Source organism: Amphiura filiformis, chromosome 12 (assembly GCF_039555335.1).
Source record: "Amphiura filiformis chromosome 12, Afil_fr2py, whole genome shotgun sequence".
Classification (NCBI taxonomy): Eukaryota; Metazoa; Echinodermata; class Ophiuroidea; order Amphilepidida; family Amphiuridae; genus Amphiura; species Amphiura filiformis.
In genome coordinates this window covers 36,523,479-36,536,398 of record NC_092639.1, presented here as the reverse complement: position 1 = coordinate 36,536,398, position 12,920 = coordinate 36,523,479, and the positions used below count along the sequence as shown (strand labels likewise).

Here is a 12,920-nt window from a genome sequence, read left to right as displayed (position 1 = left end):
TTGTTTTTGCTGTTCAGATTTCAGCTCTCTGTTTTAATAGGCAATTTATAGGGATTATATTTAGGAAAGAGAGAACTTAACTTTCTAATAAGTTACACAATTTATCATTACATATACCTATACAATATATAAGTTACAGATTTTATCTTATATGTGACACGATCAAGGGGAATGAGTCGGATGTCGCTAACATTGATTTTGAGATATTGGCAAAGACAGTGTTAAAATTCTTTTGTTTTCTATTGTTTTCAGCGATTGATACAGTGATGTAGCTTCGCAAAGAAAAGTCATATCAACTTGGGGTTTTCAGTTTCTGAAAGCTCTAAATATCCTCTTTAGAAACATATGTAAAACTCATTTTCGATCAGGGTCGACATGTGACTCATTCCCTTGATCATGTCACATATATTATTTATGATATTAACAATTTTACTTTGCATATTTGCAATTTCAGACCCAATACACAGAGCTCTCTGACAACAAGCCAGGAGTTGATGACACACTATCAGGAATCGACTCATTCTTGCGTGAATACAAGGACCGTCTTGGACCAGAACAACAAGACCTGCTTCAGCGGGATCGTATGACCTGCGCTCACACTTTGACCAGTCCAACTATAAGGCCCAGGATTGGTTGAGACAAATGAATGACCAGGTGGGTGTTACTTTCCCAGGCAATAGAGGGCGCTGTACTCGCATTTGCAAATTTAAAATAGTAGCAGCGGCCATATTGTCAGGGGAAATGACGCCTTCACTAGTCATTGAATTTGTCTTGAACTATGTCACATGTATAAATAAGATGTACTATTCATACAATTAGGGTCTCAACTTAGGACAACTGGACAAAGTGAAAGCCCCCTATTATAGAGTGGGAGCATTAGTTTAGTTTGATGCAGTAGTAGAACCATGCAAAAATAGAAACATTGGGTGCACAAAGAATAGTGTTTTATTAGTACAATTGGGTATACTGGTATCTTATAATGATGATGGAAATGCACTAGAATAGGTCTAACCTTAATTCTAAACCTCCTCTTGATAACCCCAATCCTGATCATATCCAATCCTAAACCTCTCACTAATTAAACCTTTTCTTTCCGATATTCTTACTAATCATTCTAGTGAATAGACCTGTAAGATACATGTAGTAAAATGTAGTGCAATAAAGAGTAGTGCAGTTCCAGTTTACACTGCTAGTTTGTGGGAAATCTAGATTGTATGCTGGCATAGATTAGCAGAATTGTGAATTTTAACATTCTGTTATGATTTTAATTATGGCAGAAGCCAGTAATGGTATTTGGTTTTTAATATTTTTGTACTAAATAGAATTCAGCATCTTTAGTAAGTAGGTAGTGCAAAACTGCGCTAGATAAGGATTTGTCTAGTGCAAAACTGGGCAAGATAAGGATTTGTCAAAGTTAGCTACATTTGTCAAATCCAAGATCCTTAGCACTAAGTAGATTCTGTAGTGTACACTTATTTAGTAGAATATTCCAAAATAAGTTTGGAATGAAACAGCTAGCTAGTAGCATATTTTAGGTTACATAATAGTTCGAATATAAAAGCAGAACCAATGACGTTCAAAGGAGAAAAAATGCAAACATAATTATAAAAGGAGACAGTGTCTTATCATTTTCATTGCAAATTGCATCCAAAATATTTTATTTGTGTCGGAATAGGCATAATTTTTATCAGAATGCAAATTATGCCTCGAAATATGTGCAAATTTTTTCACAAACTGGTCAATCATCATTTGTGGAAAAATATGTGGTAGTTTGCATCTTTTTCTGATAATTAGCTTTGCTTAATCTTACTAATCTACATCAGGTAGCAATAGATTTTAACCAGCTAGTCTTTATCCCACAGCTATCATTGCTAAAGGAAGCCCAGGAGAAGATAGAAATTCTCCATAAGTTAGTTGACTGGATAACAGAGATAGAAGCTCAACTTGGTCAACAACAGCCTATGAGTGAAGAGATACGACCACTGAGTGAACAACACAGACAGCAGAAGGTTAGTACAAGACTAATTGGTTGTAGGATAAGGATGAGACTAAAGCATTTTCCAACCTGTTGTGGCACACACTCTTAAAGACGCCGCATAGATGCACACATGAAACAGCTGCCTCAATGCTTTGACGTCACTGCCACATCAGAGTGGAAAATGCTCTAGCTGAATTTTACCATGATTTTTAGTTTCATTTTTCAATGAAATCATGACATCAGTTCAGTTTTTTTTGCTACTTGTTTAACATTGTAAGTGTTGTGTATGTTGAAGATTTGGAAATAGGAGCACTATTACTTACTTGTCCCAGGGAGTGTGTGAATCCATTAGTAAGTAACTTAGCTAACTGTATTTCTTTGTAAATGGAATCGCTTTCCTGTTGGGTGTGAATCAGGTGTCTTAATTGCTGTGTTTTAGTTATTATTTCTCTGTCATCGTTGGGCAGGAAAAATCTTGTATGTGTTACTGGCTCCTGAACATGTTTAAAGCAAAACATCCTATGTAACCTCTTGGCAGTTTTGTTTTTAATATGTTCAAGGACCACAAATACATGGGAGGTTTTTCCTGCCCATTATGACTAATGTTTCAAACATATTTCTTTCCCAAATTCCACTTATGACATTTGGAATATCTTGTAATAATGTATTGATTTGAATTTATTGGTGATGTTCGAGAGTGAGGAATGAATAACAGTATGCAAGGAGGAAAGGAGAAAGAGAGTGAAAGAATGGAAACAGAGAGATAAGGGGGAACATGGAGGGGTTGAGCATAAAGAGAGGGGAAAACATGACCGACTAAAAACAGGAGAGAGAGTATGAGAAAACAAGAGAGAGGGAGGAGAAAACGGGGAGAGAAAAACAAGTGTTTGAGTGGGGAAGGGAGAGAGCAAGATAAACTTTGTATTATTGCTGTGAATCCCATTTGCTTACCAAGCACACATTTGATATTTCAGGAGATTCAAAAGAAACTCCGTCAAAGAGATGAGGTAAAATAAAAAGGTTTATACTGTGCACAGTCTTCACAATCATCATCATGGTGGCACTCAATGGTTACTACACCCTTTCTTCTTACCACAAACAAATCACCCCTTGCAATTGTGCTATTTTTTATGATTTTTTTTTTGCTTTTGCATTCACCACATTTATTATATAAGGTCAATGAGCAGCATCTCTATATTCATCTTGAAAGTTACTTAATTCCAGTCACATCTTTCATGTAGCATTTGTGTTCAGAAGTTCAGTTTGCAAAACAACTACCATATTCGTTCCAATAAGCGCCCATGCCCCAATAAGCGCCCACCCAGGGTATTTTCAATTTGCTAAAGGGTACCATTAATGTTGAAGTGACAGATATCAATACAGTGAAATAGCTGGAGGACTACAAGTCCTGTGTAAACTTGCAATACATTTTCTGCATCAAAAAAGCTACTAGAAATCTCTAATAAACGCCCCTTATGAAAACAAAAACAGTTAGCAATAAGTGCCCACCCAAAATGACTTTGTTAAGCGCCCTGGGCGCTTATTGGAATGAATACGGTATACAATATTTGAAGAAATCGCTACAAATAGGTTTGACCAAATTTGTAATTGTGTTTCATTCAAGATGAATAGTTGTTCAAGTGGTATATCAATAATATTTCCTCTTTCCTTTTAGCCATTTATCAGTTACACAAGGGAGTACATTTTTATATTCATATGCAGTGTCCATTTGGGAGAATGGTGGAACAGTCATTTTTCCTTCAAGCTGCACATTTTGAGAAAATATATCATTGGTCTGTTGAGCATACATAAGCCAAACTTTCACTGATGGAAAATTGCAGATCAGGGCCTATCAGTATGCATCAATGGAGATCACAGTTGGGAGGGTAGAGGGCTTTCATAGGTCTTCAAACAAGCTTTACTACTCTGTTTCTTTCAACAGATTGGAAATATGTTATCTGGACTATATATATATTTTTTAAAACAACAACATTAATAAGATATTAAGCAACTAAGAACCCCTGCTTCAAAATCTCTGACTATGACTTAATATAATAAACCTTTGCTATCTTCTCCTTACCACATATCCACATTTTAGGATGCTTTCATCAACAATAGCTTGATTAATTCCATTTTGTCAAGAATACATTGTTAACCATCTAATCAGTTTTGTTGTGTTAAAGATATTAATTGTCCTTAGTCCTATAATAGACCTTATAGCATTGCCTTTTTGAACCTCCCTCCCGACGTAATTAGGAATATTTATTTCCAATTAACAAAGTAAACAGTAATAATAGAATATCTAAGATTTGTTGTAATGATATCCCTCCCTCCCTCCCTCCCTGGGGTAACCATGAGTTCTAATCCAGCAAGTAATGTTGAAGGAAAATATCACTTGACATCTCATTCTCAACCATATCTGTAAAAAGTTTTGGCTCTCTTTTATATTTTTTAAAATCTTTTCTAAAATAGTGTGGCAGTGACATAATTTACTCAACACAAATCTTCCATGATGGAACCATAAACAATATTTGTGCCTTTCTCAAATGATACATTGTTCATATTTCTGTAAGAATTTTGTCAAAAACATTGTTTTTTATATCATTATAAAGAGCAAAAACTAATTAAAATTAATATCTCAAACAGATCTAGGGTTGTTGGGATTCACAATGTTAAATTTTCCTCCAAAAATTGTCCCCTAACATTCCTACTAAATTGAATGTGTCAATAAATCCACACATTGTGCTTAAGAATGAATGTGCTGTTCTTAGCAACAGTTCCCAGTGATACATGAGAAGAATACTAGTACATTGGAAATCATCAGATATACTAAATTGGGCTATTATTTAGCACTTGAAAACCATATTATTGCACTGGATGATTAACTTGTTATGTCAAATATAAACAATCACATTTAATTCATATAAAAACGTTTGAAAGCTCTGGTTTGGTACCAAAAGCATCATTATCCAGGCTAGCCAGGTGGTGGAGTTTTGCCTTTTCTGCTGCAGTGGTTAATGTATGACATTATCAGATATTTTGAAATAGCAAGTACAAAATAGCAAAAGTATCTGGAACTGGCTGATGACATCATTGATACCACAAATGCAAAGGTTGATGGATATGAATATAAAGCTAACACCTATACACATGTTGGATGAATATTTGATGATTGTTGCTATGGTTTTGTTATGATTTCAGAGTATCCATGAGGATGTACGTGCCCATCATGAGCCTGTCATGCTGGCTGTACATAATGCTAATTTCTTACTAGAAACTCAGCATGATAAACTTAGCAACAGTAACAAAGATGCTCTCAAGACCTATTCAGAAGATCTGAAGGTAAGGAGTTATTCCAGTATCATTTATCCATTTTGATGTAATACTTTCAAAAACCACAGAAGGGACTAAATCAGCCATTTATACAAGGTGTCTCTTGAATATCTTATTTGGCATGAGAATTTTCAGGCTTTACAGTTTTGTTTTCCAAATTTATGCATTTTTCAGCCTGCTTTGGGCCTTTTAAGACTAAATTCATATACTTTTTCAGGCAGTTTTCAAAAAAGCCATTCTCATGCCTGTAATATTTTGTGACCCTATGAATAATAGCATTTTGTAATCATTTATCAATTTTAGCTCCCACTTCTGAGCCTGCATATTGTATCAGTCTCTATAAGTATCGATTTGCAGGAGAGCAGTCCCAATAAGACAGTAGCATGCCCTCCAACTAATAACTATTTCAATTGCTCATCTATTATCTCTATTGTGTTATAATTTACTTCACTTTTTCTCCCCATAGATAAGATATGAGCGAGTCAGTGGTGAGTCCGACGATCGCATGCAGCAATTCAACACCAGCGTAGATGAACTAGCAAAGTTTGACCGCGAGTTCTCTTCGTTTGAGAATTGGTTGCGTGCCGCTGAGCGCACCCTTGACTCGTACCTAATGGATATTGCACGAGACAGAGATGGCCTACAGAAACAGGTGTCCAAACTGCAGCCTTTTAACGAGGATGTGGTGTCTCACTCTGCTGACCTGCGCTTCATCAATATGTCTGGGAAGAGATTCTTGGAAGAAACAAAGGTAAGAATTTGAAGATCATTCTTGTGGAGGGACTTGAGATCCAACCAGTGGAAAATATTTGTCATACTCACCAAATATGCAAATATGTCCAATTACATCTTTTTTTCACAGTTTGATCCACTAGCATGCCAATTTTGAAATCTTTGGTAAGACTAATTAAGCTTAATTATGCATTTTGATGCCAAATTTGGTTTACAAACAGGTGTATTTGTATTGTTGACTACATAACTATGTGATATAGGCAACAACATACAAGTTGATGTCCTGAGTGGTACTTTTTTGAGTATTCAAATTTGAACCAAAACAGTTTTTGCTGTTTGAAGTTAAGAAACCAGTAAAACAATATTTGACTAATGTTATCTTACTTTGTGTACAGACCCACCGCAGCAGGCTTGACAAATTCAGGGAGATGGTCATGCCACGTCAGTTCATCCGCAACTTCCGCGTAGATCCTCAGAACACCATCATTGTGGACAAGCTGAGCGACATCAATGAACGATACGACAAGCTGAAGCTGAAATGCAACGACCACACCCAGCGTATCATGGGTCTCCTGGCACTCCATGACAAATACCGTGTGTCTGTAGAGACTGTTGTAGTTTGGATTGATGACACACAGCATCTTATCAATGGCCTCATGAAAGAAGCCATTGCTGAGGATCCTGATGGTGTCAATGAACAGATGGACAAACTTAGGGTAAGCAAGAGCACTTTGTCTGTGTTATTGCTGTTGTTATTATTGTTTTATGGTATACTAAGATTCCCTGTAAAATGCAAATATATTCTCTTTTGTATACAGGTTTTAAAATGTAATGAAGCTTAGAATCACAAATTTTAAAGTAAAAGTTCAAAATTGTGTGAAAGCGTGAAATATTAATCTTGTGAAAATTTGTTAATACCTTTAATATTTTGATGTAAGATTTGAACAAAATATGCGTTTTCTAACGACAATATCTTAATTTTGTTTTATAGTAGCAGCCATTTGGATATTGTTCAGATTTGTTGATGTAAATTATTTGGTAAAGTTAGAATTGTTTAAGCTATTTTCTCAAGCAACATGAGCTATTTTGTGCTTGAACATCAGATTAGACTTGCAAAATTATTTCATGATTGTGATTATTTCCATTTATAGTGTAAATCTAAAGTGCATCTTATTTCCTTCATTGATTATTTTATTCATAGGATGTTGGTAACGATGTAGCCAGACACCTTAAGGATATAGAGAGAGTGAAGGCAACTGGTGCAGAGCTCACTGAGGCTCAGCCAGAACTGGGAGACAATATTGATTCTACTGTTGGTAAGTTAACATTTTATTTCTTTGCATAACACTTCCTTCATCACGATGCATAAATGCGCCAAAAGAAAAATTTTCAAAAATCCTACTCCTTTCTCATAGCACATAAATGTGCCCATGGCGGCCATCTTGGATAAGTCAGTGTGGGTAAACATATATTCCAATTACTTTTAGTTTGTGATAGTTTTTAAATTCACCTTTACTGCATATCCAAGATGGCCGCTCGTGCTATGACAGCCATCTTGGATGTGCAGGGGTGGGTGATATTCATTTATGGGTTGTGCTCAGGAAGTGTTAATCTTTGATCACCCACAGGATCAATCAACCCCTAACAACTCAGCATTACATCTGCTTGAGTTCAGACTCTTTAGCAATGCATTGCTTGGTATAAATTACAAGAGTTGCTTACAACAGATTTCCATCATGTGATTTGGTGGAAAATACCCTCTTGTCTCAAAACATAAATGTACATACATGTCTTTTTTCCCACCATACAGTTGATATTGTCACCAGGTATGAGAATCTTGAGACATCAATCACAATACGTGACAAGGAGCTGCAAGGTGCCATGAATGACATGCATGGCTTGCAAGACACACTGGATAACACACAGGCATGGCTGGATGATACTGATACTAGATTGGGTAGATTGCTGGGGGCAAAGGTCACTGTCAGGAAAGAACCAATCCTGGAAGAGATACAGAATCTAAAGGTAAAGAACACAATTCATCTGAGAAATGTTGGAAACTGTTAAATTATGCAGTTAGGACAAGAAGATATACCCTTTTCTTTGTATATATAAGCCAATATTGCTACTAAATACCTTAGAGGATTGTAAAAAGATTAACCGTAAATTTTGTTTAATCAGTAAAATTTTTAATCAAGGATTGTTCTTTAATATGTTTGTTGAAATATTTATTTTTAGGTACTTGAGCAGGATTTGAAAAACCGTGGCCCTACCATCGCATCTCTCTCTGAGCGTGTACGTAACCCTGCCATCGCCCCACATCTTCGCTCCCAAGGTTCAAGAATCGCCGACAACTATGCCAAGCTTCTGTCTGATGTATCCAAGTATGATGAGGATCTTCACTCTATGCTAGATATTCTTGCTAAACTGATGGAGGACATTGATGATCTGGAAGATTGGCTGTTCCCTGTCTTGGATACTCTGGAATCACGAGATCTGAAGAAGCAGGACATTCCTGAGATTGAGAAAGCTATTCAGGTGAATATTGCACAAGATAGTTGTAATCTCAAGTTAAATAAACATTAACAAGCAAGATTTAAATATCTATTGCACGGAAGCCTAAATGAATTGATGTGAATACGTGTAAAATAAGGCAGACCAATACTTGGGCGTTTGAGCTAACAAGACTACTAAGATATTGGAATCATTTTGAAATTAAATTTTAAGAATATTTTTGTTATTTAACTTTCAGAACTCAACCAAGGAAGTTGACAGCCATATGCCAGAGTACAGACGAATGAAGCGAGTAGCTGATGAGCTAATCAATCATCCACGTACACGAGATGCAAGCTTTGTACAGGATCTTATGAAAAATCTAGATCGCAATTGGCAAACAATGGAGGAAGCCCTCACTAGACTGTAAGTACCAAGAATTTGTATTTTTGCTCTTTATAATGATATAAAAACAATGTTTTTGGCAATATTTTACAGAAATATAAATTTACAGAACATTGGAGGAAATAGAAATGGTAAGACCAAGCAAAGAAATAGAGCATATCATGATTAGTCAATTTAATTACAAGAATTTTCAAAATCCATCGGCCTGATAATATGACCTGTGCATTCACTTTGCAAATTTTTCATTGTTTAATGTTATTTTAAAAGTGTTAAGATTCCCAAAAGTGTTTATGAGAAGTGTCATATATTTGATGTGTTTCCTAGATATGAAATACTTTCTAGCTCTAGGTTTATTTGTCAAAAAATGATCAAAAATACAATTTAGTCTATTCTAAAATTGAATCCTTGAATATGATTATTTTTGCAGTAATGATTATCTGCAAGAAAGAACAAGACTGAATGACAAATATCGCAACAATGTGAGGGTGGTCAGTATGTGGTTGGACAGTACAGAGGTCAAGTTTGAGCAGCTGCCAAGCATCGCTCGTGACCTACGTATGCTGGAAAACCAACTGGAACAGATGAAGGTAAACGCAACATCATTTATTTCCTCTTTCATGCTTTATGACCAAATAAATCCCAGAATCAAACCTTAGACCACTACTAAGCCATGTGATGTGACAACGGCTTATTGGTGTGTTATGTTTGACTTTCTAAGGCTAAAGCTGAATTTACTATGTGACTTTTCACCATTAATGTCGAGTGTTTTTCCTAACAACCAGAAACCTCTATTTATTGTTAAAACAAATCACTCATTGCTCAGCAACTAAGTTGAATCAATTTCAGTGACTAGTATGATGGAGGAATACTATCATTTATTTTTAGCAGAATTCATCCAAAATAAAGATGAAGATAAGATGTGCTTAAAAGAATCAAAGTATAGACCATGGTGCATTTCTCATATTGCATCAAGTATTGTAAATAGAATTGGAAGAGAATAATAACAATTGAATCAAGCCAAGATTGCAACTTGGCAACAGCCACTTACATTCCTTCTGATTTTCATTTAAAAAAAATTCAACCTACGTATAATAAATTTTGCTCATAGATGTGATTTCAGAAAAGTTAATGTTTTTCTCTAATGTTCCATCAAAAGATGGTATGCCATATGTGAAAATATTCACACTTATAATTTATATCAATTTGCAGCCACTGGATCGTGAGGTGACAAACTTCAAGCCTAGAATAGATGAGACTTTTGAGCTGGGAAAATCTCTTGATGCCCTCATCCAGTCTGCCGAGACAGTCGTCACCAACAGGAGGCGCTCCACGCAGGTTGCCAGTGGCAACGTGGCACGTACTGAACGCCGTGTGGTTGAGATCCAACAGACATTCCAAGTCTCAGAAGGTAGGCTGTACATGTTTTGGGGGAAATATAGACAAATTGAAAACTATGCAACTTGCCAAAATACGGTTTTATTTAACTTGTCTAAATAGAACCAATTTACCTCAGCAGAGAATGGCTGAGCCCATTTTTGTAGTGGACGTTATGGTTTTGATTTCATTGCAAATCGGCCTCTTCTGTTCAGCCAATGGGCGTTCTCCTTTTAGTTTGTACACTGTGACATTGTTTGCCGGGCTTACTTGAATTGTCGGGCTTACTTGAATTGTCACTTTCTTGTCTGCAATGGCTCAGAGTGGATTGAGATGAGCCAATGGGGAAAATTACAATCTAAATAAATTGTATCATTTAAGCTTTTTTTTGCAGGTACATCAAGGAAATAATGCAATTTATTAATCACTCTATCGTCTTATGACTTCTGAATTACAGTGTTTGGCAACTAGTTCTGTTGGAATATATAACCCTGGTATGCTTGATCAGCCCCCATTTTTTAAGAACCATTTGAAACACACTCAAACCTCTAAATTTCATATTCTTTGTTTTGTCATTGTACAGACACTGAAGTGATGCGTGAAGCCAAAGGTCTACGTAATCGCTACAACGACCTCGGCAAGAACATTACTCTGCGTGAAGATACCATCAACGAGATGCTTGACATCATGCGACAGTATCAAGTGAGGAATCAAGATTTGCAGACACAGTTGGATTGGAGTAGACCAGTAAAGGCCAAGCTACAAGAACCTATACCAACTATCAAAGATGTGGCTACATTGAAGGCATTGATAGATGAACATAAGGTAGGGTTGTGTTGAGCTAACACAACGGTATCTATCAATATATATAAGATATGCATATAACCAGGGCAAGGGGTGCCCCTGGATTATTCACAATTATCAAGGATGTGATTACATTGCAAAATCATCAAGCAGGTTCATCAGGAACCTGCTTGATGCAAATCATCAAGCAGGTTCATCAGGATTTCATTGTTAATGTTACATATTGAGGGTTGAGAGCCAGAAAGCCTTAACTCACAAAGGATTCCTTGTGGGTTAAGGCTTTCTGGTTCTCAATCCTCGATAATATGTTGTTTCATTACAACAGGACTTTTTCATCAACTCTTGCTGAGTAAATAAGATATTATTTTGTGATGTATGATACTACATTTTACAAAGTCAGAAAAGATTATAATCACCTCTGTTATCAAGTGTCATAATTAATCAGTTAAGCAGGAAAAAGGCATGAACGTCAAGTTTTTTATTATCAAAGGTGTCACACAATACTGGACCAGTATGACACTGATATTATAAAAGCATTACAGTAGAATGTTTGCTTTTAAGCTTAATAGTACTGTCAGTGACCCACAGCGTACATTGTAAAATGCTACAAAAATGTATGAATAGCTTTTAAGTTAAAGGATAAATCTGAAAATTCTCATGAAAAAATGACAAAAAGGAAGAAAAACAGCAGTGATGAAAAATGTGAGCTCCACTTGATTATCTGTTACTATAAGCATCTGTATTGACAGCAACATCCTACATTGACTAAAATGTCAACCTGTTCTCATTAGGTTGCTTTCAGTATTATCACTTGCAAAGTGTGTAAAGCACACTTAACAGGGAAATTTTCTGATTTCAGGAAATTTTGCTTGGATTTATAGGGAAATACACATTTTCAGGATATGTTAAAGCAGTTTCAGGAAATTATGTCAGTGCTTGTTTTCATCCCTACACTTATACTGCTTGCAAATATGCACAAATCTGACTTGATATTTATTCAGATATTGTTGATTTGGAACATTACTGATGGTGACTTTAATAATAGTTATTATGTGTTGTTGAGCATGTATTTGTTACAATAGTAAAATCATCATAGAACATTTTGCACCAAAGCAAATCTTTCCATTCTTGCAATTCAGAAACTGGAAAGTCTATCTAACAACAAGTAATCAAAATTAACAACTACAAACCTGTATGTGTTTCACTTGTAGGCTTTGCATGATGAGCTGATATCCAACAGACCACAGATGTTAGAGGCCATTCAGAATGCAGAGCATTTCTTACATGATAACCGTAAGAAGCTGACACCAGATCAGATTGAAGAGATGCAGAGACGCATCAAAGAACTAAGAGAGTGTTATGAGAACATGATTGGAATGTCTCTAGAAAAGTTGAATGCTCTCAAAGGCATGTTGGGTGAACTGGAAGAAGCTGAAAAGAGCAAGGTGAGTAAATATCCGTTTAAGGGAGGGCGGGTTAGTGTAGTGGTCTTCTCACTCGCTTCTCACCACTGTGGCCAGAGTTCAATTCCCCACAGTGCCACATGTGAGTTTGGTTGCCGATCGATGCTTGTCCTCGCAGGTTTTTCTCTGGGTGCTCCGGTTTTTCTCCTGCATCTAAAATTGGAACTCTTCCCATGTCCCTGTCCTGTCACATCCGGATGGCAATCCCTCGAATTTAGTAGCCTCTGAGTACTATTGGGCTTACCCTGGCTTCGGCCGAATGTTATAAAAATATATAAAATAATAAGGATTTAATTTGGGTTTGGGTTTCCAGAAATTACATTGTAATTTGTAGAGTA

The 12,920-nt window shown here is 36.1% G+C and overlaps 1 protein-coding gene across 1 annotated transcript in view; it reads left to right on the top strand.

Moving 5' to 3' along the window:
* Nucleotides 1-535: 535 nt before the first annotated feature.
* Nucleotides 536-12,920, top strand: part of LOC140166139 (uncharacterized) — a 223,096-nt gene continuing 210,711 nt past the window's right edge. Inside the window, 14 exon segments of the mRNA XM_072189524.1 lie at nt 536-654; nt 1,863-2,009; nt 2,953-2,985; nt 5,180-5,320; nt 5,778-6,062; nt 6,439-6,759; nt 7,245-7,359; nt 7,854-8,068; nt 8,282-8,581; nt 8,796-8,962; nt 9,369-9,528; nt 10,151-10,349; nt 10,899-11,140; nt 12,331-12,564. Of these exon segments, the coding sequence (XP_072045625.1) occupies nt 643-654; nt 1,863-2,009; nt 2,953-2,985; nt 5,180-5,320; nt 5,778-6,062; nt 6,439-6,759; nt 7,245-7,359; nt 7,854-8,068; nt 8,282-8,581; nt 8,796-8,962; nt 9,369-9,528; nt 10,151-10,349; nt 10,899-11,140; nt 12,331-12,564 (2,571 nt within the window). The 5' untranslated portion in view covers nt 536-642.